A 26,343-nucleotide genomic window follows, 5' to 3' on the forward strand; every position below is an offset into this window, starting at 1 on the left:
TATTTTATGTTCATGACAGCAAAAGAAATGTTTTCCCAGAGGAATCCCTGTTATCTTCTTGTAGAACCAGGAAGCTATGAAAAGCTGAGTAACAAATCAAGCATATCTTCATGTGCAGGTGAAGTAAGAGCAGTGTGGGCATGTGTTCGGTATTGACTCACCGAGGGCCAGGTTGGCCTACTGAGCTACGCCCCTTTAGCTTCTCTGCCTATAAATTCCAATGGCCTCTTCTGTCAGCAGTGCTGTTGAGATGGCTCCCACCATGGTCTGGTTGTGGATGGTAATGGTAACTCTTGGAATTCAGGTGGATACAGGTAAAGAGTCTTGCTTCTGATCAGCTTCACAGATATATCTCACATTCAGGCTAATATTGAGTTTTAAAAGTAAATGAGGATTAAACTTGCCAGCACAGCTTGGCTCTGTTGAAAACTGAGCTGGTCTAATCTATGAGCTGAGCAAATCAATAATTATGTCTATTATTTAAACAGTTTATTTAGATGCATTTAGATTGTTGTTCTTGCCCATTTTTTTGTTACAGAGGCTAATAAAGTAAACTCAAAATAAATATACTGTAAAGCCAGTGATATGATTTTTGCAAATATTTGTATTGAGGCAATGAATTTAAAGGTAAGTATTTTCTTGATGATATGCACATTTATTTTAGAGTGTCAGGTGCTCTTTGACCCATGCAGTTTATATTTGATTAGGTAATTGTAATGAATAACATGGTAGTGGTGTTTGATGACAGAATGTTTGAGATAAAAACAAGTATGACACATGTTCCTGTTCCTATTATTATTGTAATTATTAGAATACAATAGGAATTACTATAATTTTATATTACTCTAATTTCCTATAGTCTAATTCCTATTATGAATCTGATTTGAACTGATTGCTGAGGCAGTGATCTACACAGATATTTTTATTCCTTTGGAGATCACTACAAATTCAGCAGGTTTGATGGAAGGGAGGGTGCTTCTCATGAAAAGTTGAAACAAGCTAAAGTGGTCTTCCTGCATCCAAAAAGACTCTTCCCTCCTTTTTTAGGTGAGGTTTCCCTGGGTCAGCAGAGTGCCATGATGGTGCTGTGAGAAACAAAGCATTTATTTTTAAGCGACTGCTTTTGCCTTCTTTTTCCTAGAGGGCAGAACAGAAAAAGATCAAAAGAGCTTGCGATAGCTGCTGTCTTTCCGTCCATTTCTCTTTCAGCTGTGAAGTTCTGTCATTAACTTAATTTGGACTAATGAACTGGGAGAAAAACCTCACTTCCCCTTTCTTTGCTCCCACGCACACTCTCGCACACAATGGAAGGAAATAGCAATTTAGTGTTGTTTCCGGGTTTGGGTTTTTTAATGCTCTTGTTATTTGCTCCCTCTATAAATATTTGAGGTGAGGTTGAATATTGAAAACTGAGCTACAGTATTGATGTTGAGCTGGAAAATACTGAGTTGCTGTTTAACCCTTTCATTGCCATTGAATCCATTTACATTTAAAGTCTTGCACATGTGAGGGGAAATCTGGGAAGGGTCAGAACTCATCAGAATTCCCTCCTGAAATCACTTTAAATTTATGAACTTGTCATACATTACATTAGTCAGTGATGGAATATTTCCAACTGCTAGGTTGTCCGCAGAGTGGGCTTTCTACGTCCAAGGAGTAGTTGGACCTAATCTACCCCATTACAGGTCGGCAGACATCCCTCTGTCAGTGTCACTAGGAGATCCCACGCACATAAACTTTCCTTGCACATTCATTATCATAAGTCATACAATGTTTTTGCAAGTAATAAATTTCAAACTTTTTTTTTTTTGGTTGCATGTGATGATGTCTGCAGTTTGGACATACACAACTTCTAGTCCAACAGATCTTCCATCAACAGGTAACTTAAAAATTACATAAAAATGTACATTGTTTGAGTTGTTCTTGATAAATAGTCTCTCCAGGCTGATGCTTACATTTCAAAACTTGGCTAGTCTAGTTGTAGCCAATGTAGCCAAATTACTAATATAGTCAGGTATTCAGTGCCATTCAGACTGGGCTCCCAAACGCTGAAATGTGCTTCTGTAGAATCTAAATGGCAGCATATGCATGCACTTAAAATCCAGAATAAAAGTGCATATACACATCACTCTTCTCCAAGAAAAAAAAATGTTGAATCACTGCTGCAATGAAAAACTTAAATCTATGCTTCATCTAAAACATTAAAGTAATACTGCTGTGTGAGAAACTGAGGTAGTGTAAGCACAGCAGTTTTCGAGCATCTGAAACTGCAGAGTAAAATTATCCATGGTTTGGGCAGAGAGAAATCTTAACTGAATACAGGTTTGCAGACAGTTTTCCTGGGACCTGTACTCAGACCAAATGGAACCGCCTCTGCGAAAGGATCGTTTTGTTTTGATTGTGGGCTCAGTGCTGTTGTGTGATCCTACAGTCCAATTTCTCCATGCTCTATGGAGATGTGCACCCTGAAAGCAGAAGCCTTTGTGTCTGGGAAATACACCATTAAATATTCCAGTATATAAAATGTGTGCTCACTTTAATAAGGATAGGGAATTGTCTAAGAATGTAGTTGATTCTGAACGAAACTCTCTTTAAAAACCATGCCCAATCTTCTGAGGACACCTGGGGAGTGGTCAGCACTCTGTGGGCAGGGCGGCGGCGGCGGTATGCAGTCCTTTCACCCCGTAAGGCCCTGGCTCGGGCCCGCTGAACCCTCGAGGTGAAGCTAAGGGAAACCGCAGGAAGATGACGAGCCCTTTGGGCATGCCAGCGCCCTTTCCCGTGGGGTGCTGCCCATCTGCTGGTGCCGCCTGGAGGACTTTGCATCCCATGTGCTGTGCAGGAGCCTTAACGAGTGCCTGGAGCCAGGGTTTAGGCTGCCAGCTGTGGTTAGCAGTGAGATACAGCTGAGACCAGGAGTGGGGTTTGGGAGGGGCAGGGAGCAAGAGTAAGTAAGTTAAGTGTGGTGAGACCAAGCCACACTTGCCGTCCATCAGCAGTTTGCAAGGGTGCTGCTTTGCCTGGGGTTATGCAGAACGAAGGACAATGAGGGGACGTGCAGCCTTCCTCTGTTGCTAGCCTTGGTTTGACCCTCTCCCCAGGTGGCTTCCTGTCCCCCTTCATTCTGTTAAGCTGCTTTGGGTGGCTTTCTTGCTCTTCATGTGGAGAAAGGGAGGAGAAGGAGGATGAGGAAGAGCAGACAATTGTTCACAGCCTCTTCTTGTACAAGAAGTAGAGCCATTAAGTGAAAAGAGCAGATAACGTTCAAAACAAACAAGAGAGACTTTTTGCAGCAGAGGACCCGTGGGAGCCCATGGGCCAGGTGAACCTGAGAAGCTTAGGTGGATTTACAAAGCAGGTTGATATCCTAAAAGAGGAGTCTGCTAAAACGGAAAGAAAACTCTTGACTCCAGACTGTCTCAGCCATGCATTGCAAGGGGCTGGGACAGTAACCTGGGAAGGTTTCACATTACATTGGTCTGCTGGACCGCCTTGCACTGTGTCATGTATCTTCTTTTTTTTTGTTTCTTCTTTTCCTCTGGAAGAAACAACCAGTACACCTTCCCCACCAAAAACTACTGAGCAGCCCTCCCGTGGGCTCCCCCGTGCCTCTCGGGGAGGCTCACAGCAAGCGCGTGTGCCCCAAAAGCAGAGCGCACCTCGGTTTGCCCAGCCTTTTCCCAGCCCTGTGCTCCTGGGCGCAGCACGGGGGGTTGTGCCGGCGTGCCGGGGAGCGAGCCGTGGGGCCGGGGTGCCTAATGCCTGTGCTTCTCTCCTTCCAGACTCGGGACTAACAGCGCCTCCACCAACAGGTACTAGATGTTTCGGTTGAGATGCGTGTTGTTCCCAGAGGTCGGTGTCTGGCATGCTCTGTCTTTGTGGCAGTGAAAGACCTAAAGACCCGCGTTTCAGTTAAAGCCATCGGACGATTTCACTGAATCTCATGTTCTTTTTGGTTCCCTGGGGGTGCAAAGGCCCTGATTTACCTGGGGTAGAAATCTGGAGCCAGTCTGTGCAGTACTCTAGTGGTGTTGCAGGTGAGCGAGTGCTGGAGCGTTGAGTGTTGCACCCGCCACGCTCCGTCGAGCCAGGCTGCAGTATGAACTCTGGTTTGGGGTTTTAGTGGCCCCGGAGACCCTTCAGGGAAGGTGGGACTCCCAGTAGGGCATTCCTCTTAGGGGAGAGGCTCCTCATTCACCTGCTGTTGTCTCTCTGCATTGCCAGGTAGCCCCAGCTGGACTGCCTTGATGCTGCCGACCTCAGGTAGGTGCGGGCGGTGTTTAGTGGTCTGGTTAGTTCGTGTTCCTGCCTCCCCGCTGGCCTGGCAGGTGAGGCGCAGCCCACGGGACTTTCCTGCACGTGCTCAACGCGCCCTGAGCTCTGGGGGTGCGGAGATGGGTTGGGAAAGGCTCTGGGGTGCAGCAGCCCGGGGAGCAGGCGCGCGCCCGGGAGGGAGTTTGTGTGTGGGAGCGTGGCAGAGCCTCTTTGCGCGGGGTCTTGCTGCTCTCCAGAGACTTGTGGCGAGGTGGATGCTGATGCTGGGACGGACAGTGCTTTGGGGAAGCTGCCCTTTCTATGCGCCCTGTGCATCCCCTTTTCCCTGAGCAGGTGCCAGGGGCCGTGGCTGGAGGCCGGCGGGGGCGGTGGGAAGGCAGCTCTCCTGGGCAGCCGCGTGGGACGGGAGATCGGACTTTGCTGATGAGTGGCGCCTGAGTTAGCGGCTTTCATCCCTTGAGTTTGCTAGCTGCCTGTTTTGAGGGGCCCTGTCTCCCTCGTCTAGGTGTGCCTCAGTTAACCCAGCTGGCTGCTTTTCACTGATTTGTTGCACTTGCTTCTGTTTCCTGCTAGACTCTTCTTTCTCCTCAGCCTCATCCTCCTAAGAATTCTGGTCTTCTTCCTTTCCTGGTAGCTCTTGTCTTGGCGACAGGCTACAGTTGCCTCAGCCTGGCCTTGGGCACCTCTTTCATTATGTTTCTGGGCTGTGCTTGTAGTTTCAAAAGTGGGATTTCACGTTGTAAAATGGGATTTCAGTGTGTGTATTTATTTTTCTCTAGAACTGACAAGTACGCCTTTGCCGACGACAACGGCTGAGACGACTCCTGGTGAGACTGAGTTTTTAGGGTTTTGTCATTGTATTTTACATGCTAGGCCTAATGAGAGTACGGAATGTAGCTTTATATTTTCACCCTCCTACCGCTGCTGGGAAGTCAGGTGCAGCAGCCCGGGGAGCAGGCGCGCGCCCGGGAGGGAGTTTGCGTGTGGGAGCATGGCAGAGCCTCTTTGCGCGGTCTTGCGGCTCCCCAGAGACTTGTGGCGAGGCGGGTGTCAGAGGCTCTCTGCCTGTTCTGTGTTTTGGTCCATTGTGTAGGCTCTTCCTTCTGTGGTGGCGTGCTCTGGGATTCGTCCGGCTCACTTCAAAGCCCCAACTATCCTAGCCCCTATCCCAATAACGCGCACTGCGTGTGGCGTATACAGTTGCGGCAGGCAAACTACAGAGTGAACCTGGCCTTTCTGGACGTTGAGTAAGTAAGGCACAGGCCGTGCGGGCACCACGCGGGGCTCTGGTGTTGGCTCCAGGCAGGGCAGGTGCTCACTGCGTCTCGAGGCAGCTTTCCTCCACGCCGTGGTGCTTGGCCGTCTCTGCCTGGCGCCTGGGCCTCGTCCAAATGCTCCTCTCCCCGGGCTCCGGCCTCCTGGGCATCCGCCGGCATCGTGCTGGGCTGTCCCAGCCTATGGAGAGGGCACGTCCCCGTAGGCCTGTGCGAGTCGTAGCCCCTCGCCAGGGTCCTGGAGGTGACATGGCCAGCCCTGCCGGGCATTGAAGGGCGCGGGGACTGGGGGGTTGGCTGGCCTGGCCCTTTGGCACCACTGTCCCCCTGCAGCGGGGCCGGAGCTCCTGCCCATCTGCGTCATGTCCCAGCCCTCTGCTCCCCGCGTGGGCCATCATCCTCCGGGGCAGTGGCCCCATCCCTAGCCTTCCCTTGGAGCGGCCAAAATGCGCAGCTCCTGGCTGGAAATGGGCACATCCTGGAAATGGCCGAGTCCTAAAGCAGAACAAACTTTTGTTTCCACTCCGCAGGCTGGAAGGCAGCTCCTGCCAATTCGACGCCATCGAGGTGTACGACGGCGGGCTCCCTGGGGGCCCTCTCCTTGGGAGGGTTTGCAGCAACAACCATCGCGTATTTGTATCATCTGGCAATGAACTGGTTGTCCTGTTTCGCAGTGACAGCAGTGTCACCCGGAAAGGTTTTTGGGCCTCCTACTATTCAATTCCCAATTACAGCAGCACTCCAGGTAAGAGCAGAGCAGTCTTTTAGTATTTGCCAGAAGAGAGATGCAAACGTTTCCTAAAGGGTTTCTGGCTGTTCCTGCCAGCTTTGTGAATCCAGCCCCTTCTTGCCCGACTGCCAGGTGTTGAGGCTCCAGGGCGTCCTCTTAGGACAGGACCTCCTTGAAGTTGCTTTGAGAAGGCTGTTTCTTTGGCTGATCAGGGCAAGGACTGAGCTTTACCTACCTCTACCCAGTGCTGCTGCCAGACCGTCACTGATTTTTGCTGCCTTTCCTGCAGACAGAGCAGGTGCTTGCTCGTGCCATCGCCGAGCCATAGTAGTTGAGGGGGAAGTTAGTGTTTGTAATTTTGAGGCATATCATTGCTACTTGTTTCCCCAGAATACCAGTGCAGGCAAGTTCACGCTCAACGTGGTGCATTATATTTTGCAATTAAGGAGTAGTTGAGGAGAGAGAGCACCTACTGCTCCCTCTCTGCATTGCCAGGTAGCCCCAGCTCGGCTGCCTCGATGCTGCCGACCTCAGGTAGGTGCGGGCGGCGTTTAGTGGTCTGGTTAGTTCGTGTTCCTGCCTCCCCGCTGGCCTGGCAGGTGAGGCGCAGCCCACGGGACTTTCCTGCACGTGCTCAACGCGCCCTGAGCTCTGGGGGTGCGGAGATGGGTTGGGAAAGGCTCTGGGGTGCAGCAGCCCGGGGAGCAGGCGCGCGCCCGGGAGGGAGTTTGTGTGTGGGAGCGTGGCAGAGCCTCTTTGCGCGGGGTCTTGCTGCTCTCCAGAGACTTGTGGCGAGGTGGATGCTGATGCTGGGACGGACAGTGCTTTGGGGAAGCTGCCCTTTCTATGCGCCCTGTGCATCCCCTTTTCCCTGAGCAGGTGCCAGGGGCCGTGGCTGGAGGCCGGCGGGGGCGGTGGGAAGGCAGCTCTCCTGGGCAGCCGCGTGGGACGGGAGATCGGACTTTGCTGATGAGTGGCGCCTGAGTTAGCGGCTTTCATCCCTTGAGTTTGCTAGCTGCCTGTTTTGAGGGGCCCTGTCTCCCTCGTCTAGGTGTGCCTCAGTTAACCCAGCTGGCTGCTTTTCACTGATTTGTTGCACTTGCTTCTGTTTCCTGCTAGACTCTTCTTTCTCCTCAGCCTCATCCTCCTAAGAATTCTGGTCTTCTTCCTTTCCTGGTAGCTCTTGTCTTGGCGACAGGCTACAGTTGCCTCAGCCTGGCCTTGGGCACCTCTTTCATTATGTTTCTGGGCTGTGCTTGTAGTTTCAAAAGTGGGATTTCACGTTGTAAAATGGGATTTCAGTGTGTGTATTTATTTTTCTCTAGAACTGACAAGTACGCCTTTGCCGACGACAACGGCTGAGACGACTCCTGGTGAGACTGAGTTTTTAGGGTTTTGTCATTGTATTTTACATGCTAGGCCTAATGAGAGTACGGAATGTAGCTTTATATTTTCACCCTCCTACCTGCTGCTGGGAAGTCAGGCATATACCACGATACTCTAACAGTCTGCTTTCTTCTTTGGCTTGGTCAAGGAGACCCTGATCATGTTTGAAGCCTGCTGTGACTTTTCTCCCAGCTGTGATAGTGCAAGTAACTTCACAGCCACAGCAGTCTTTTATTATTTGCCAGGGCAAAAATGCAAAGCCTTACATAAAGGGTTTCTGGCTGTTCCTGCCAGCTTTGTGAATCCAGCCCCTTCTTGCCCAGCTGCCTGGTGTGTAGGCTCTGGGCCAACCTTTTAGAACAGGACCTCCTTCGAATTGGTTTGAGAACGCTGCCTCTTTGGCTGAGCAGGGTTAGGACTGGACCATATCCATCTCTGCCTAGTATTGCCACCAAAATGCATGGGCATTTTTTCCTGCCTTTACTGCAGGCAGAGCAGTTGCTCTTTTTTGTCTTACCTTAGCTGTAGTAATTGAGGGGAATGTTACTGCTCATAATTTTCATTCATATTCCTCTTCATCTTCTACCAATAAACTATTGCTTCCAACCGCTACCCCAAAGTAACAGTGCAGATGAGTTTGCACCCAGTATAGTCAGTTACGTTTTGGCAGTTGAGCAGTAATTTCACAATTGCTTAGGAAGTAGGTATCATTGTCCATCACTTTGTAAGTATGACTAATTCCTCTCTTAGCTGTGCATTCAAGCATATCGTTTTAGGATAGCATGTATTTCAAATTTTTTTTTGTTCACATAATTACGTGTAGATCCATTAGTGAGAGAAGGTTTTCATCATGTTTGCCAGAAGTTGAAATTAAAATTTGAAAATCTCATAGTCCTCCATAGATCTTTCTATGTAGATAGCTTCTCATTCTTTAGATTAAAAGATATGTAAATATATGTCTTCCACATCTATTTCCACATTGTATTTCAAAAGTGGGATTTCACGTTGTAAAATGGGATTTCAGTGTGTGTATTTATTTTTCTCTAGAACTGACAAGTACGCCTTTGCCGACGACAACGGCTGAGACGACTCCTGGTGAGACTGAGTTTTTAGGGTTTTGTCATTGTATTTTACATGCTAGGCCTAATGAGAGTACGGAATGTAGCTTTATATTTTCACCCTCCTACCTGCTGCTGGGAAGTCAGGCATATACCACGATACTCTAACAGAGGAGAAGCCTGCTGGGGTCTGCTGAAACGGGAAGAAAGCCCTTGACTCCAGACTGTCTCAGCCACGCATTGCCCCCAGGGCCTGGGACAGTAACCCGGGGAGGTTTCACGTAATATTGGCCTGCTGGACCGCCTTGCACTGTGTCATGTATCTTCCTTTTTTTTTTTTTTCTTTCTTCTTTTTTCCTTTTCCTCTGGAAGAAACAACCAGTACACCTCCCCCACCAACAACTACTGAGCAGCCTACTACCTGTAAGTCTGACTTCTAATTTTTTTATTTTGAAAGATAGCGTGAAGCCGAGTTTTATACTCTGACCATTGTGCCCGCTGTGGGGAAATCATTGGTATGGAATACTTCTCTTCAGAAGTATTGACATGACGCTATTCAGAACCTGAATTGTGTGATGGATGACTGTTCCTCCTGTGAGTTTATGGAGAGCTCCTCATGGAGGAGAGTTACTGGTGGCTGTTTCTGATGAGCCCAGGAATGCATAAAGTGTAACGAAATCCCTGAAATTTCTGATCCATTTTGTTTGTTTGTTTTTGCAAACGAGCTGCTTCTCACCCGTTGGGTATGTTTTTTGGCAAACAGGCTTTGAGAGCAGCAGGGGGCTTGGGGAAAGGATTGGCAGGGTCCCCCGTGCCCAGAAAGCCCTTTTGCCCCTCTTTGCCTGGGTCAAGGAGACTCCGATGGAGCCTCCCGACCAAAGCGGTGGTGTCTCGGCTTTCTGTTGGGAGTGGGTACATGTGTGAGAGCCGGGTTGTTTCTTCCCAGGGGGTTTGTGCTGCTGCGGTTGTTTCATGGGTGTGCGTGTGTGTTTGTGTTTCCCCACAGATCCCGTCATAGTTGATGGTGAGTCTGTCTGCCGGGGCATCCTCCCGCGGGCACCGTGACGTGTGCGCGAGCTGCTGCCTCTGCATCTCTCTGCGCATCTGCTCGGGAGCCTGAGGCGGGGCTGCGGCCGAAGCTGCGCCGGAGGCTTTTCCCGTGGGGATGTTGGGGGCAGTCGTGCCTGGGCAGGATGTGAGCACCCACGGCCTCCCGTTTCTCTGCAAAGAGCAGGGTGCCCAAAGCAGAGAGCGCAGGCCCCCTTGCTGGGAAGGTCCTGGCCCCCGTGGGTCTCCTGGGGTGCACGCGACCCCGTGGTTGTCCAAAGAGCTCGGGGCCTCTGTGGCTCCTCTGCTGTCTGGCACAGCAGGAAGCGAATGTCACTGCGTGCAAGCAGACCACGCTTTGCCTAACAAAGTGTCTTATATCTTTCCAAGAGATCTTGCTGCAACTGACAGATGGGCCAAACAGCTGTGCCGGCAACGTAGAGATCTTGTATTTTGGAGCCTGGATGAAAGTGTGTGGTCACCTGTGGGACATGCGAGATGCTGAAGTTGTGTGCAGGCAGCTTGGCTGCGGCCAGCCTCTGGGTGTGACGGGCTATTTCCCTTCCAATGGCTGGTCCTCATACGTGATGACCGCAGTGGATTGCCGGGGCTCGGAAGAGTATTTGTGGGCCTGTCCTTTTGAGCACTCCTCTTCGTGTTATGGCCGAGATGCTTCTGTCATATGCTCAGGTAGGCTTTTACCTCCTGGTGAGGTCTTCCGGGAGTAAAGCTCATGTTAAGCTAGACGCACGTTTGCAAGCCCTTGCTCCCCTTCCTGCACGGCGGCAGCTTGTGCAGGGTCTGTGTCCCTAAAGCAAGGGCCTTATGCTGCAGAAGTGAGCAGCATAGCGGCTCTTGTGGCTCGCGCTCGGGAGAGACAGGACCCGGGTGCCACCTCGCAGGTGGAGCAGGGTCCGATGAGTGGGGTCAGTCCCTGCCCGGTCTGCCCTCCCGTGGGCTCCCCCGTGCCTCTCGGGGAGGCTCACAGCAAGCGCGTGTGCCCCAAAAGCAGAGCGCACCTCGGTTTGCCCAGCCTTTTCCCAGCCCTGTGCTCCTGGGCGCAGCACAGGGGGGTTGTGCCGGCGTGCCGGGGAGCGAGCCGTGGGGCCGGGGTGCCTAATGCCTGTGCTTCTCTCCTTCCAGACTCGGGACTAACAGCGCCTCCACCAACAGGTACTAGATGTTTCGGTTGAGATGCGTGTTGTTCCCAGAGGTCGGTGTCTGGCATGCTCTGTCTTTGTGGCAGTGAAAGACCTAAAGACCCGCGTTTCAGTTAAAGCCATCGGACGATTTCACTGAATCTCATGTTCTTTTTGGTTCCCTGGGGGTGCAAAGGCCCTGATTTACCTGGGGTAGAAATCTGGAGCCAGTCTGTGCAGTACTCTAGTGGTGTTGCAGGTGAGCGAGTGCTGGAGCGTTGAGTGTTGCACCCGCCACGCTCCGTCGAGCCAGGCTGCAGTATGAACTCTGGTTTGGGGTTTTAGTGGCCCCGGAGACCCTTCAGGGAAGGTGGGACTCCCAGTAGGGCATTCCTCTTAGGGGAGAGGCTCCTCATTCACCTGCTGTTGTCTCTCTGCATTGCCAGGTAGCCCCAGCTGGACTGCCTTGATGCTGCCGACCTCAGGTAGGTGCGGGCGGTGTTTAGTGGTCTGGTTAGTTCGTGTTCCTGCCTCCCCGCTGGCCTGGCAGGTGAGGCGCAGCCCACGGGACTTTCCTGCACGTGCTCAACGCGCCCTGAGCTCTGGGGGTGCGGAGATGGGTTGGGAAAGGCTCTGGGGTGCAGCAGCCCGGGGAGCAGGCGCGCGCCCGGGAGGGAGTTTGTGTGTGGGAGCGTGGCAGAGCCTCTTTGCGCGGGGTCTTGCTGCTCTCCAGAGACTTGTGGCGAGGTGGATGCTGATGCTGGGACGGACAGTGCTTTGGGGAAGCTGCCCTTTCTATGCGCCCTGTGCATCCCCTTTTCCCTGAGCAGGTGCCAGGGGCCGTGGCTGGAGGCCGGCGGGGGCGGTGGGAAGGCAGCTCTCCTGGGCAGCCGCGTGGGACGGGAGATCGGACTTTGCTGATGAGTGGCGCCTGAGTTAGCGGCTTTCATCCCTTGAGTTTGCTAGCTGCCTGTTTTGAGGGGCCCTGTCTCCCTCGTCTAGGTGTGCCTCAGTTAACCCAGCTGGCTGCTTTTCACTGATTTGTTGCACTTGCTTCTGTTTCCTGCTAGACTCTTCTTTCTCCTCAGCCTCATCCTCCTAAGAATTCTGGTCTTCTTCCTTTCCTGGTAGCTCTTGTCTTGGCGACAGGCTACAGTTGCCTCAGCCTGGCCTTGGGCACCTCTTTCATTATGTTTCTGGGCTGTGCTTGTAGTTTCAAAAGTGGGATTTCACGTTGTAAAATGGGATTTCAGTGTGTGTATTTATTTTTCTCTAGAACTGACAAGTACGCCTTTGCCGACGACAACGGCTGAGACGACTCCTGGTGAGACTGAGTTTTTAGGGTTTTGTCATTGTATTTTACATGCTAGGCCTAATGAGAGTACGGAATGTAGCTTTATATTTTCACCCTCCTACCGCTGCTGGGAAGTCAGGTGCAGCAGCCCGGGGAGCAGGCGCGCGCCCGGGAGGGAGTTTGCGTGTGGGAGCATGGCAGAGCCTCTTTGCGCGGTCTTGCGGCTCCCCAGAGACTTGTGGCGAGGCGGGTGTCAGAGGCTCTCTGCCTGTTCTGTGTTTTGGTCCATTGTGTAGGCTCTTCCTTCTGTGGTGGCGTGCTCTGGGATTCGTCCGGCTCACTTCAAAGCCCCAACTATCCTAGCCCCTATCCCAATAACGCGCACTGCGTGTGGCGTATACAGTTGCGGCAGGCAAACTACAGAGTGAACCTGGCCTTTCTGGACGTTGAGTAAGTAAGGCACAGGCCGTGCGGGCACCACGCGGGGCTCTGGTGTTGGCTCCAGGCAGGGCAGGTGCTCACTGCGGCTCGAGGCAGCTTTCCTCCACGCCGTGGTGCTTGGCCGTCTCTGCCTGGCGCCTGGGCCTCGTCCAAATGCTCCTCTCCCCGGGCTCCGGCCTCCTGGGCATCCGCCGGCATCGTGCTGGGCTGTCCCAGCCTATGGAGAGGGCACGTCCCCGTAGGCCTGTGCGAGTCGTAGCCCCTCGCCAGGGTCCTGGAGGTGACATGGCCAGCCCTGCCGGGCATTGAAGGACGCGGGGACTGGGGGGTTGGCTGGCCTGGCCCTTTGGCACCACTGTCCCCCTGCAGCGGGGCCGGAGCTCCTGCCCATCTGCGTCATGTCCCAGCCCTCTGCTCCCCGCGTGGGCCATCATCCTCCGGGGCAGTGGCCCCATCCCTAGCCTTCCCTTGGAGCGGCCAAAATGCGCAGCTCCTGGCTGGAAATGGGCACATCCTGGAAATGGCCGAGTCCTAAAGCAGAACAAACTTTTGTTTCCACTCCGCAGGCTGGAAGGCAGCTCCTGCCAATTCGACGCCATCGAGGTGTACGACGGCGGGCTCCCTGGGGGCCCTCTCCTTGGGAGGGTTTGCAGCAACAACCATCGCGTATTTGTATCATCTGGCAATGAACTGGTTGTCCTGTTTCGCAGTGACAGCAGTGTCACCCGGAGAGGTTTTTGGGCCTCCTACTATTCAATTCCCAATTACAGCAGCACTCCAGGTAAGAGCAGAGCAGTCTTTTAGTATTTGCCAGAAGAGAGATGCAAACGTTTCCTAAAGGGTTTCTGGCTGTTCCTGCCAGCTTTGTGAATCCAGCCCCTTCTTGCCCGACTGCCAGGTGTTGAGGCTCCAGGGCGTCCTCTTAGGACAGGACCTCCTTGAAGTTGCTTTGAGAAGGCTGTTTCTTTGGCTGATCAGGGCAAGGACTGAGCTTTACCTACCTCTACCCAGTGCTGCCGCCAGACCGTCACTGATTTTTGCTGCCTTTCCTGCAGACAGAGCAGGTGCTTGCTCGTGCCATCGCCGAGCCATAGTAGTTGAGGGGGAAGTTAGTGTTTGTAATTTTGAGGCATATCATTGCTACTTGTTTCCCCAGAATACCAGTGCAGGCAAGTTCACGCTCAACGTGGTGCATTATATTTTGCAATTAAGGAGTAGTTGAGGAGAGAGAGCACCTACTGCTCCCTCTCTGCATTGCCAGGTAGCCCCAGCTCGGCTGCCTCGATGCTGCCGACCTCAGGTAGGTGCGGGCGGCGTTTAGTGGTCTGGTTAGTTCGTGTTCCTGCCTCCCCGCTGGCCTGGCAGGTGAGGCGCAGCCCACGGGACTTTCCTGCACGTGCTCAACGCGCCCTGAGCTCTGGGGGTGCGGAGATGGGTTGGGAAAGGCTCTGGGGTGCAGCAGCCCGGGGAGCAGGCGCGCGCCCGGGAGGGAGTTTGTGTGTGGGAGCGTGGCAGAGCCTCTTTGCGCGGGGTCTTGCTGCTCTCCAGAGACTTGTGGCGAGGTGGATGCTGATGCTGGGACGGACAGTGCTTTGGGGAAGCTGCCCTTTCTATGCGCCCTGTGCATCCCCTTTTCCCTGAGCAGGTGCCAGGGGCCGTGGCTGGAGGCCGGCGGGGGCGGTGGGAAGGCAGCTCTCCTGGGCAGCCGCGTGGGACGGGAGATCGGACTTTGCTGATGAGTGGCGCCTGAGTTAGCGGCTTTCATCCCTTGAGTTTGCTAGCTGCCTGTTTTGAGGGGCCCTGTCTCCCTCGTCTAGGTGTGCCTCAGTTAACCCAGCTGGCTGCTTTTCACTGATTTGTTGCACTTGCTTCTGTTTCCTGCTAGACTCTTCTTTCTCCTCAGCCTCATCCTCCTAAGAATTCTGGTCGTCTTCCTTTCCTGGTAGCTCTTGTCTTGGCGACAGGCTACAGTTGCCTCAGCCTGGCCTTGGGCACCTCTTTCATTATGTTTCTGGGCTGTGCTTGTAGTTTCAAAAGTGGGATTTCACGTTGTAAAATGGGATTTCAGTGTGTGTATTTATTTTTCTCTAGAACTGACAAGTACGCCTTTGCCGACGACAACGGCTGAGACGACTCCTGGTGAGACTGAGTTTTTAGGGTTTTGTCATTGTATTTTACATGCTAGGCCTAATGAGAGTACGGAATGTAGCTTTATATTTTCACCCTCCTACCTGCTGCTGGGAAGTCAGGCATATACCACGATACTCTAACAGTCTGCTTTCTTCTTTGGCTTGGTCAAGGAGACCCTGATCATGTTTGAAGCCTGCTGTGACTTTTCTCCCAGCTGTGATAGTGCAAGTAACTTCACAGCCACAGCAGTCTTTTATTATTTGCCAGGGCAAAAATGCAAAGCCTTACATAAAGGGTTTCTGGCTGTTCCTGCCAGCTTTGTGAATCCAGCCCCTTCTTGCCCAGCTGCCTGGTGTGTAGGCTCTGGGCCAACCTTTTAGAACAGGACCTCCTTCGAATTGGTTTGAGAACGCTGCCTCTTTGGCTGAGCAGGGTTAGGACTGGACCATATCCATCTCTGCCTAGTATTGCCACCAAAATGCATGGGCATTTTTTCCTGCCTTTACTGCAGGCAGAGCAGTTGCTCTTTTTTGTCTTACCTTAGCTGTAGTAATTGAGGGGAATGTTACTGCTCATAATTTTCATTCATATTCCTCTTCATCTTCTACCAATAAACTATTGCTTCCAACCGCTACCCCAAAGTAACAGTGCAGATGAGTTTGCACCCAGTATAGTCAGTTACGTTTTGGCAGTTGAGCAGTAATTTCACAATTGCTTAGGAAGTAGGTATCATTGTCCATCACTTTGTAAGTATGACTAATTCCTCTCTTAGCTGTGCATTCAAGCATATCATTTTAGGATAGCATGTATTTCAAATTTTTTTTTGTTCACATAATTACGTGTAGATCCATTAGTGAGAGAAGGTTTTCATCATGTTTGCCAGAAGTTGAAATTAAAATTTGAAAATCTCATAGTCCTCCATAGATCTTTCTATGTAGATAGCTTCTCATTCTTTAGATTAAAAGATATGTAAATATATGTTTTCCACATCTATAGCCTAGATATTTATTGTATCTTCATGCATATTTGTGTGTGTATGCATATACACACTGGATGTATGTTACAGAATTGTTCATGGCCAACGAAAAGTTGTCATTCCCCTAGATCGCCATGTCTGCCTTACTGTTCAGACTTTCTCTTTTCTTTTTACTACAGTCAGTAGGATTTTTTTTTCTTTACAGTCCATATCCTTATCTTTCTTTCCTCTTTCATACTCTCTTCTCTGATGTTTTTTTTGCTTGAAGACTTTTTAATTTCGAATATAATTCAGGTGACGGTGTCTATTTTCACATTTTTCCTTTCTATGAGTACCTTGTGCTTGTACTGAAAAAAGTATCCTGGAAATTCATGATGTTTATTTTACTATTAAACTTTTAGATTGAAGCCCACAAACTTGATTCTTCTGATATTCCATTCGGTTGCAAACTCTCATGAATTTTGTCCAATTTTTTGATTATGACGTAACATCTTCACATTTAAATATGGAATATTTGTCAACAGTCTGCAGTTTGAAAACAACAGAATTTTGACAGATTTTCTTCTTCCCTTTGGTCATTAGTAATTGTAATAGAGGTGAACCAGATTTGATTGTGAGTGATGAAATGAAGGAAATGAATGACTTTTAATGAAAGACATGAAATGGAAGAACATCTAACGAAAAGACCATTAAAGCCAGAAGTTACTGCCTCTAACTTTTAGACTATGAACTCTGCCTCTTTGTAGTCCAAAAGCAACCTTAAATGAAATATATGTATTGCTCTTCTCACATTTTTGTCTGCAGCAAATTATTCTTGTGGTGGCTTGCTTTCATATTCATCTGGAACATTACAGAGTCCGTTTTACCCTGGAAATTATCCAAACAATGCTGACTGTGTTTGGGAAATATACGTAAGGAGCAATTTTCGCATCACACTCACATTTAGAGATATTCAGTAAGTAAAAGTTTACTACTTGAGAAAATTACAGGATCAACATCTTGTATTTATTAGGTTGCTAACTTTTTGATTTTAAGGATGTTATTCAAAGGCTTCAGTACATCTAAGATGAAAAATTAATTCATTTTTGTTTTATTAGTCTTAACAATGTGGATACCATCTAATAAAACAGAAATTGAAGGTTGTACTTTCTGTTCCAAAGATTTGATAGTCATCGCAGTATAATATTCTCTTTTGCTTTCATCAGTTAATCTGAGCTAAAAAAAAAAAAAAGGGTATTTAACTAAATGGTTGTATTTACTCCCCAGGATGCAAGGTGGCAGATGCCTGTCTGACTATGTGGAAGTCTATGATGGGCCACTCCGTACCTCTCCTCTCCTTGGGAAAATCTGTTCTGCGTCTCTTCGCACATACACATCTTCCTCAAACCTGATGACAGTCCACTTTCACAGTAACTCTCAATACACATACAGAGGGTTTCAGGCTGACTACTACTCCATTCCAGCAGATCAGAGCACTAGTAAGTGCATGTTTAGTACAGAAGCCTGCTTCTCAGTTATTTGCTAATTCACTGATTGTTAATCTTCTTGTACCACTTCAATGAATCACCTATTCGCTCTTATCTGTAATACTGTTTAACTGTTGATCTATCACTGTTAGACTATAACTAAGTTTACCTGAAAAAGTGCTTTTTTTAATTAAATAAATTAAATAAATTATTTCAGATGTTTTCTGTGAAGTTCAAACTAAAGTTGTATTCTTATGTCATTTTAATATTCTCTACTTCCCTATCATGAGAGAGGTCCATGTTCCTTCCCAGCATACTGGTTATAGATTTCTGGCATTACATTGCAAAATGCCATATATGCCAATACTCTAGACTGGTATACATGACTTTTGTCAATGCCTAGAATAGTTTCTACCTTCTCATTGTATAAAGCTTTTTACATTTGCTGCCATTTGGCAACATCTCTGAAGTGTTTAAGACCTTCTACTTTGAATGCAACAACTCTTCAGACCCATAACCCTTCATTTTAATTCAAGGCAACTTTTGATGTTTTCAAAGTTGTTTTTATCTCCGCAGTGCTTAAGGGATCTAGTCCAAGATGAAGGCCTCAGACTTTGGGTTTACAGACACTGAATTTGCATCTTATCTGCAAGCATTCATATCTGTTAGAGCTTAAGGGAGGTCATGCAAACGACCTCTCGGTAATGATAAATAGTATAATGAAGAGCTCCCTTGGCCAGTTAGTGTAGTGAAAGCTTGCAGAACCTGAGCCATAATACATTTTCCATCTTACTGTTTACTTCACGTGGTTTAGTGTTATTTCCCACTGTGGCTAAGACCACTGTCTATTAGAATATTAAGAACTTTTTGTTTGTTGTTCTTAACAGTGGGCCTTAATCTTACTTAGGAAAAAAAATCAAAGTAGTGTGAAAAGCATCTTCACTGAGTTAAAAATTATGGTGTTTTGTGTGGTGTGTTAAACATTTTTGTATAATCTTTAACACCAATGATCTCAAGGTCACAGAAAGGAGAAAGCCAGTACCTATTTTGAAACTAGCCAATACCTCACTACATAGTAGACTGATAGCATTTAATAGAGATGCAAGCATGTGGTTTGGTTTCTGAACTCTTCCTGCAATACCAACTGCTTCTGCAAAAGAAGAGCTGCTTATTTAGGTTACAACATATAACTGTTTTTGGTTGCTTTGATGAGCTTGTAACATGTGTTCTTCTTCATCCATTAGCACTTCTGTGTTTGCCAGACTACATGCACACAGTTGTGAGCAGGGCCTTTCTTCAGTCAGAGGGCTACTCAGCTTCGAATCTCACCTTGAATGACTCGTATTGCAAACCCAACATCACCCCCCAGTATGTTATATTCAACATACCATATGATAGCTGCGGCACAGTGAGAACGGTATGACTTTAAGTGTTTCAGTAAAATGTGTAAATATTTTGTGTAAATGTGTAAAAATTCAAGCTGAAGAATTCAAATGTTGAAAAACACGAGGAACTGAAGGCTATACTGTGGTTTGCAGGATCTGACAGTGTCTATGTAACTATGGACTTCTTCCCCCTCTCCTGAGGGATAAAGTTTATTAACATTCACATTTCCTTCGCTGGCTGTCAGGGTATTCACTACAGCTTGTTGATTGACCTTCTAAGGAAAAAAAGTGTGGGAGGAAGCAAAGAGTTGGTATTTACAAGGTCCCAAGCTGATTGTGATAATTAAGCAGGTCTTGGAAGCCTTGACTTAATAGGACCAGTGTGTTTTAAGTCAGATTTCAGCTTAAATACTGTGCTGGACCAGAACCTTCATGCATTGTTCAAAGTGTTGTACAGGTGGCATTTAATTCAATTACATCTGGGTTTAATGTGAGTAGTTTTCTAGATCACATGATAATCACTGAACATTGCATGAAGATAACAGATTCCTGTCCTGAGAACAGAAATGACTAGATTTAGACTTCTCCGCATCAGACTTCCACGGAAATGACACATTTACTGTGCACATTACTGTAAGGATATAGCAAAGTTCAGAATGCATAATAGGAAACCTGACTGTGCGAGTTAATTTTGCATTTTATATGCCAAACAGGGAAACAACAATACAATCATCTATTCCAACATTATTAGAGGATCCTCTTCTGGTTCTGTAATCACAAGACACAAAAGGCTTCACTTGCATGTCAACTGCAAAATGCTCCAGAATACATGGACACAAATAATGTACGTGGCTGAGGATAATTTTGAAGTCAATGAAACACAGTACAGCAGATACAATGTGAACCTTACGTTTTATCGCACAGCATCTTTCTCACAGCCAGTGTTTGACTCGCCATACTATGTTGATATCAACCAGAATTTGTTCCTTGAAGCTTACCTTCACAGCTCTGATTCAAATCTGGTGTTGTTTGTGGACACCTGTGTGGCATCGCCTGACCCCTATGATTTTACATCAGTGACGTATGATATAATCAGGAATGGGTAAGCTCTTTTGCAAAACAATTAAATACAGAACTAACATTGAAGTCTACATTTTTTAATGGAAGTTACAGTATGAACACAGTATAAACTGATACCAACTTGTTATTAATTATTGTAACTTGGATGGGAGGAATTGTCCATTGGGGAGAGGGGAGACTGACCCAGAATATAAAAAGGCTTAAAGTGACATAGGTTAGATGATCATAGACCAGTTACCTTGCAGGGAGGTAACATAGTGACGTGTCTCAGGCAAGGGTAATTCACTTTCAGAAAAATGTACATATGCTAGATATCTTGACGCATGACAGCTTGAGGGGGCATAACAGCTCAGTGCTGCTGAAGGGCATCTTGCTCTTCCTAATGCAGGTTCCTGGACCATGAGGTAGACTCAGTGCTCGTCTGATAGCACAACAAATCAGTTCAGCTCACTTAAATGGCAGGAAACTAACCCAGTTAAAAAAAAATAGAACCACCACCAAAAGCAAAGGGGAATATTTATATTGTTTGAACTCTTAGCAGGAGGTTTTTTGCTGAATACAGGGGTGCTTCCTTGAATAGTTAATCAGATCCATGGGAAGCTGGCACGCTTGCCAGTATGACTGCAAGCCTGTGGCAACGGGGTGAGGCTGAGCTGCATAGGGTGGAAAAAACATAGACATTTAGAAATAGGGTCCCCATCTTCATCATGTTTAAAATCTCTTTCCATGTTATATGTCATATTCCATGTAAATAATGTACTGATTGCTGTGTTCATTCATGAGAGTTGATTTTTATTTGTTTGTTTGTTTTGTTCTTTCTTTCTTTCTTTTCAGGTGTGTTAAGGATTCTACCTACACTAGATATTATTCACCATACAAGCACGTGGCCCGGTTTAAATTCAGTGCCTTCCAGTTTGTTCGTAACTATCCATCTGTTTATCTGCGGTGTGAATTTGTGGTGTGCAGGGCCTATGACTATTCTTCCAGATGCTACCAAGGTTGTATTACTAGATCCAAGAGAGAGGCAAGCTCTGCCCAAGAAAGAGTGAATGCTGTTGCTGGCCCAGTTCAGCTTTGGGAAGCTGATGCTGAGAATAGGAATGCTGGTAATTTAAAATAAGATTTTATGTCTCATTTTGCAGATAATATCTTCGAATGTCAGTTTAAATCTGAGCAAAACTATGCTGCTGCTGGATTGCTAGCAGCTCTGGAATACATATTAGGAATGTGCTTACTGTCTAATGCCTGTTAATCATATTTCACATCCATTATCTTCACCAGCACATAATAAAAACACTAATTCAGCGGTTCTGCAGGGAGTCTGAGACATGGCACAGGCAGCTCTGTGGAATTCATCTCTGCCTGTAACTTGTACCTGCTGTCTCTCTCTAAAAAAAAAAATAAATAAATAATAAAAAAAGTCATTCTGAAAGCTTCCTTGACTAATTTGCTATCTCTAAGCTCTTTGTTTGTTGTTCAGTTTCTTAATGTTAAAATTAGAATGTTTAAGTTGCAGTTTAACTTCTACAGATAAACTCTGCTAATATAAAGCTTGTTTGCATCTAGAGTACCCTGGATGAAACAGATTTAAAAAATCAGTTAAGCTCTAAATCTGATCTAGAATGCAATTTTTTCATTATCTGTCTTGGAAATAACAAGATGAGAGATCACATGTAACCAGATTTCTGTCTCTTCATTCCCAGAGCTGGACTCTTTTGACATCCAGGAGGACATGAATTCAACTCCTGCTCCAGCTGATATTTCTCATGCACCATTTATTATTGCTATCACGGCCCTGGCAGTTGCTGTTTTTACTCTTGTTGGGGTCCTTTTGAAACATAAACTGAAGAAACCAATTCCATACCAGATAATGTGAGACTTGATAACACAGGTAATTGGATGGAAAAAACTTGCATTGAGTAATTTCCTTGACAACTCAAGATTCAAATCCAAGCTTGAAAGGCCTTTTGTGGTGATGGGTCATCTCATGGAAAGAGATGGGCTTGAGCATAGGAACCCCAAAGAAGCCAAAAGACGAGGAAAAGTTTTCAGCCCAGTAACAACCCTCTAATCAGTTAGTTGCCACCTACAGTGTTAGGCTCGCAAACATTAATGCCATGTCTGACTCATCAGCTTCCTCCTCTCGAACTGAATATCTTGACTCTGCTAGTTAAAAATACAGCCTGGGTTGTCAGGAGCCCAGATGGCCAGTTCTTGCTCTGCACCAAACCTGAGTTTGTTTCCAGTTTCGTCAGATGTAAAGTAAGATCAACAATCCTTCCTTTCCGTAGGGGAGCTATGAGTACATCACACAATGCATGCTGCATGATACTCAGTACTAGAGGCCATCTAAGTATCTCCGAAAGACATTTTGTTGCATCTCTATAGAGAATCTCAATGTGATGCAATATATGTATTTCAATTCACCATTCATGCGGAGCTAGCACCTTTTAAAATGCTGGATAATGGTTTCTGTTTCCACTACAGTTGGTATTAATAGACAAAATACTTGAATGCAAGTACCATTGTATCTCCTAAGCCTTTTTTTAAGTCCTGTTTTCTACCATTTCAAATATTCTGAGATGGAGATTGAATGTTGCATGGCATAATGAAATGTTTCATGTGGAGGGGTTTTTATGCAGCCAAAAATACCTGAACAATCATGCACTACTGGAAGAAATACAAAAATGCCTCTTTCAATTGTATATGGATCCTCATACATAATGTTTGAATGTTCTGTGACTGGTTCTTTAAGGAGGTCTTTCTTACTGAAGAAAACATAGTAGATTTGAACTATTTCCAATTGTGGCTGATTTCCAATACAAATTAACCTATATGATTACAAGATCAGGAAGCAAATGTTTCTAGTGTGATATTTCTGCTTTTATTCCTGCAAGTGTCTCTGCATTTGAACTCAAAGTTTTGCTGTCTTGAAGAGCATCATGTGTAATAAAGATATTTTTCCAAGCAACATGTTGTGTATTTATGGGATCTCCTGCAAAAACACAGGAACATCATATACTTGAGGTCTGTAAACATCCAGGCAGATCTTATCTGTGGTCCAGATCTGCTGTTAGATCAGCCCTGTCTTATGTCTATGACTTACTGACTAAGTCACTCACCTCTGAAAAATTTGTACAAATCCTTATTATCCTATTACCATGATAATATAATTATTGTTACAGCCTAGCCTGGCACTAAACAAAAGCAATTTCAGAAAACAACTTCAAAGTTCCATGTCTGTTTTTCTTTATGGCCAATGAATAAGGTCAAATGAAGTCACTATAATTTTTTTTTTTTAGGAAGTGGCATAGCTCTGCCTTATATCAAGCAAAGGTGTAAATTCATCCAGCTGCATTTCTGCAAGAGGAAGAACAACTAGCAACAGCAACAAGAGAACCTCACTAGAGCTAATGGTGTCTTCCAAAGCAGTGCAGTATTCAATGGGTGACAAATATCTGGAAGCCCTAGGATAGAAAAGCAGGGGGGTCAGTCCAAAAGTGCCTGGCTACATCATCCAACTCCGGGCTGCAAAACCCCAAGGCTTCTCCTCAGTGCACAGCACAGCACCTCTGGGTCAGGGCCCTGGGGGCTGCAGAGGTGACCTGGCAGCTAACCATTGCACAAAACATCTGCAGTCATCAGTGGGCTAAGATAAGAACAAATTGCTGCTTAAACTCTTGAGGCAGCACCTGTCTTTACTGTCTGAATGCAGCCTCCAGAAGCCAAAAGCTACCACAGCCATTGGGCTACTGCAAGTCCTCTCCTCTTGTTCTCCCCAACAGTAATGAATTTTGTGGGTGGTGCATGCTGGACTGAGATACCTGGAGATCCTTGGCTGCTGGGACATCAGCAGCCAGCTTCCGGAAGGGTCTTTGGAGAGCTGGCTGCCTTGAAGCAGTGCTGCTTCCTTCCACTGTCTGTGGCTGCCTGCATGAGCTGGGCTGCTCTACAGCTGTGCCTCTTGGTGACCACACAAGATGGGGCAAACCAGAGGCAGAGCGCGAGGCGGGTAGCCAGAGAGAGCACTTCATCGAAGAGGTGCTTTGCCGTGATGTTTCTGGAACCTGTGTTAATGTCCTTTAGTCCTGGGTTGCGCATGATTCAGGCTGGTTCTGGACTGTGGCCAAGGCAAAGGAGGGTAGACTTCAATGACTGCTTTCAGGGCAGCCCCACCTGAATCAATAGACCTTTGGTACCTTTATTGCAACATTCAGAAGCTTAGAAAAGTGAAGCAAACAAAGCCATGACTTTCATTATCCTTAAGGCTGATCTGCTTAGGTATAATAGGATGAAGAAGCTGTAAAGGGGCAAACAAAGCTACAGTCACCGCCCTCCTGCTTTTGGAGTGTGTTCAAAGCTTCCAAAAGAAAGAAGTGTAGATCTGACTTCACTGTCTTTTCAATTATTACTTTGATAAGGAAATTGCACAGAGCTGTGGAAATTGTTCTGTGGCATGTTTCTGATAGCGAAGAGGACTACAAGGGTGAGATCTATGTGGTGAACTGAACTGGGTGAAAGTTTAATGATTCACAAGTTTACTTAACGTTTAAGACCAAGGTATGTAGAGCAGCTAAAGGGTTATAACAATTTGTTACAAAATCACACCTATGTAATTGCAGTAGAACCCTAAATCAAAGAAGACCTTACCTTTACAATTCCAACAAAACTATTTTATAGCAGGACTCAATATGCCCCAAATTTTCCCCTCTCTTAAATTCTGGTGAATGAATAGAAAAGATATGAGCATCACTACAGCCATACTGTCATACTGAGATCTCACCCTTCTTTATGTATGTGAGCTGAGTCTCCTCCACCTGTATTAAATCTTGAATTTTAGGTCAAGTGGTATAGTCGTTAAAGTGCACTTAGTAAATACAAATAACGGTTGTTAACAACCAACACGTAACATGTCATCGCCTTGTCTTTTTTCATCATTCTTTCCTTATGAGTTCTGACAATTCTCCTTTGAAAAACCTTGAGTTAGTATTTATTGCTCTTTCTAGGCTTTTTGTCAGTTCAATAAAAGCCTCTATCATTATCATTCTTAGCTCAGGTTCTTGGTTCAAAACTACACCAATCTTCCTACACAATGGGGTGACAGCTACGAAGTGCACACTGGAACAAGTCAATGGCTATTGTCTTTTTTTAGGGGATGACTCATACATTCTTATGACAAGGCAGAGTAGATTCTTTGTACTCATGTGAACCAGGGAGTTCTTTTTCCCAGACACCCTAAAGAAGGACAAAGCAAAAGGCAGCTTCAGCACAGTGAAATCCTCAGGATAAAAACATAGATCTTAGAGAGGATGTATGAGACTCTTGTAAGGGATAACTTGCAAAAACAAACCAGAATCTTTTTAGAATATTTTAAATATTTGTATAAACTTGCACTGCTCTTGGATCATATTTGTTGAGTTTAAAATCAATCTAACAAAACGATATCAGCAAAAAACATAAGAAGTTATTTCATGTCACTTCACTTTGTTAAAGACCCTTAAGGTGTCTCCATCACCTTTTTTTTGTTTGTTTTGAGAGAGAAATAGAACAATACAAAATACTTATGTAACAAGGATAATGTTCACAAGGTCCAAAGGACTGCTTGAGGCAGCTAAGCCTTACCTAGCCTTTTCAGCAAGCTGCAAGCACATGGGCAGCCAGCTAATGTGACTCAGCTGATAAGCTGTTCCTGGCCAATGTTTGGCCATACATTATGGTACAGCCAGCTGCTAGGCTCTGTTATTTATGTTATGGTAGAGCATGGTCTGGACCCAACCGAGCAGACCTTTCTATGTTTTCTCTTCACACCAATGCATAAGAACAAAACCTTCTACTGCCTGGCACCAATATGGCTGTGCCCCAGTTGTGCTGGGCTCTATAGAAATGCATAGCATAATCTGTTTTGGCCTTTGGAAGTTTTCTTTCTCATCTTGAGGTGTGCTACCCTCAGTGCACACCTTTGATGTGAAATGTATGAATTGAGGGCATCAGTAAGCAGTAAGCATTTCAGCAAATATCTTCATAATGGGTTAGAGAAATGTATTTGGAGGCCTGATCTTGCGGAGATATAGGCAGACACTTAACCACCCTGAACGTTTCCAAAGTTTTCAGGAGACTATTCATAATAGAGAAGTTATACACATAGTTTTTAAACATTTGCAAAGTTTTGTTGCTTAATATAATGACCCAGCTTGGCTCCCAGTTAAACACATAAAATAGTGCAAATTATAACACAACAATATATGTGTAAAGTTGACTCCGTTAATGATGTGGCAAAAATCACTAACTTCTTTTACTAGACAATGCCTAGTAATTATGCAGAAATGACTGGGTGGGAAGGGTTGGGTAGCTGCATTTATCATTGCTTGTCCATTTAACAAAGACAATGCTTCTGTTGTCTTACAGAGTATCATATATAAGACATCCCTCAAATTTTTAATGAGCAATTTTAATAAGAAATGATGTGCTCAGTTGGATGGAAAGAAAAAAAAAAGAGAGAGATAGATGGAGCATTCTATACTCTCTCTTGCTGCACTGATGTTTCAGGGATAATAAAAAGTACAGGTCATAAAACTAAGCCATGTTGGGCTGGATACTGGGACAAAGATAGGAAGAAAAATTAAGGGGGCGGGTTGAAAAATTTTGCTGCAGATTTGGCTACT

The 26,343-nt window shown here is 46.6% G+C and overlaps 1 protein-coding gene across 1 annotated transcript; it reads left to right on the plus strand.

Annotated features, from left to right (window-relative positions):
* Window positions 1-225: 225 nt before the first annotated feature.
* On the plus strand, window positions 226-22,652 carry LOC112992090 (deleted in malignant brain tumors 1 protein-like). Its single transcript, XM_064514343.1, has 24 exons — window positions 226-314; window positions 1,835-1,879; window positions 3,783-3,812; window positions 4,225-4,263; window positions 5,055-5,102; window positions 5,369-5,522; window positions 6,080-6,294; window positions 7,605-7,652; window positions 8,713-8,760; window positions 9,096-9,146; window positions 9,730-9,747; window positions 10,161-10,460; window positions 10,914-10,943; window positions 11,356-11,394; window positions 12,186-12,233; window positions 12,500-12,653; window positions 13,211-13,425; window positions 14,736-14,783; window positions 16,555-16,705; window positions 17,017-17,228; window positions 18,461-18,633; window positions 19,315-19,703; window positions 20,516-20,787; window positions 21,385-22,652. The coding sequence occupies exons 1-24, from the start codon at window positions 251-253 to the stop codon at window positions 21,555-21,557; spliced, it is 2,964 nt and encodes a 987-aa protein (XP_064370413.1). The 5' UTR covers window positions 226-250; the 3' UTR covers window positions 21,558-22,652.
* Window positions 22,653-26,343: the final 3,691 nt, after the last annotated feature.

Source organism: Dromaius novaehollandiae, chromosome 6, assembly GCF_036370855.1.
Source record: "Dromaius novaehollandiae isolate bDroNov1 chromosome 6, bDroNov1.hap1, whole genome shotgun sequence".
Taxonomy (NCBI): domain Eukaryota; kingdom Metazoa; phylum Chordata; class Aves; order Casuariiformes; family Dromaiidae; genus Dromaius; species Dromaius novaehollandiae.

What these genes read in the sequence shown, in the direction of transcription:
- LOC112992090 (XM_064514343.1), top strand. Translation starts at nt 251, where the DNA reads ATGGCTCCCACCATGGTCTGGTTGTGGATGGTAATGGTAACTCTTGGA. An exon ending in AACGGCTGAGACGACTCCTG is followed by an intron (nt 7,653 to 8,712) that starts GTGAGACTGAGT and finishes ATTTTTCTCTAG; the next exon opens with AACTGACAAGTACGCCTTTG. An exon ending in TGCTGAGAATAGGAATGCTG is followed by an intron (nt 20,788 to 21,384) that starts GTAATTTAAAAT and finishes CTTCATTCCCAG; the next exon opens with AGCTGGACTCTTTTGACATC.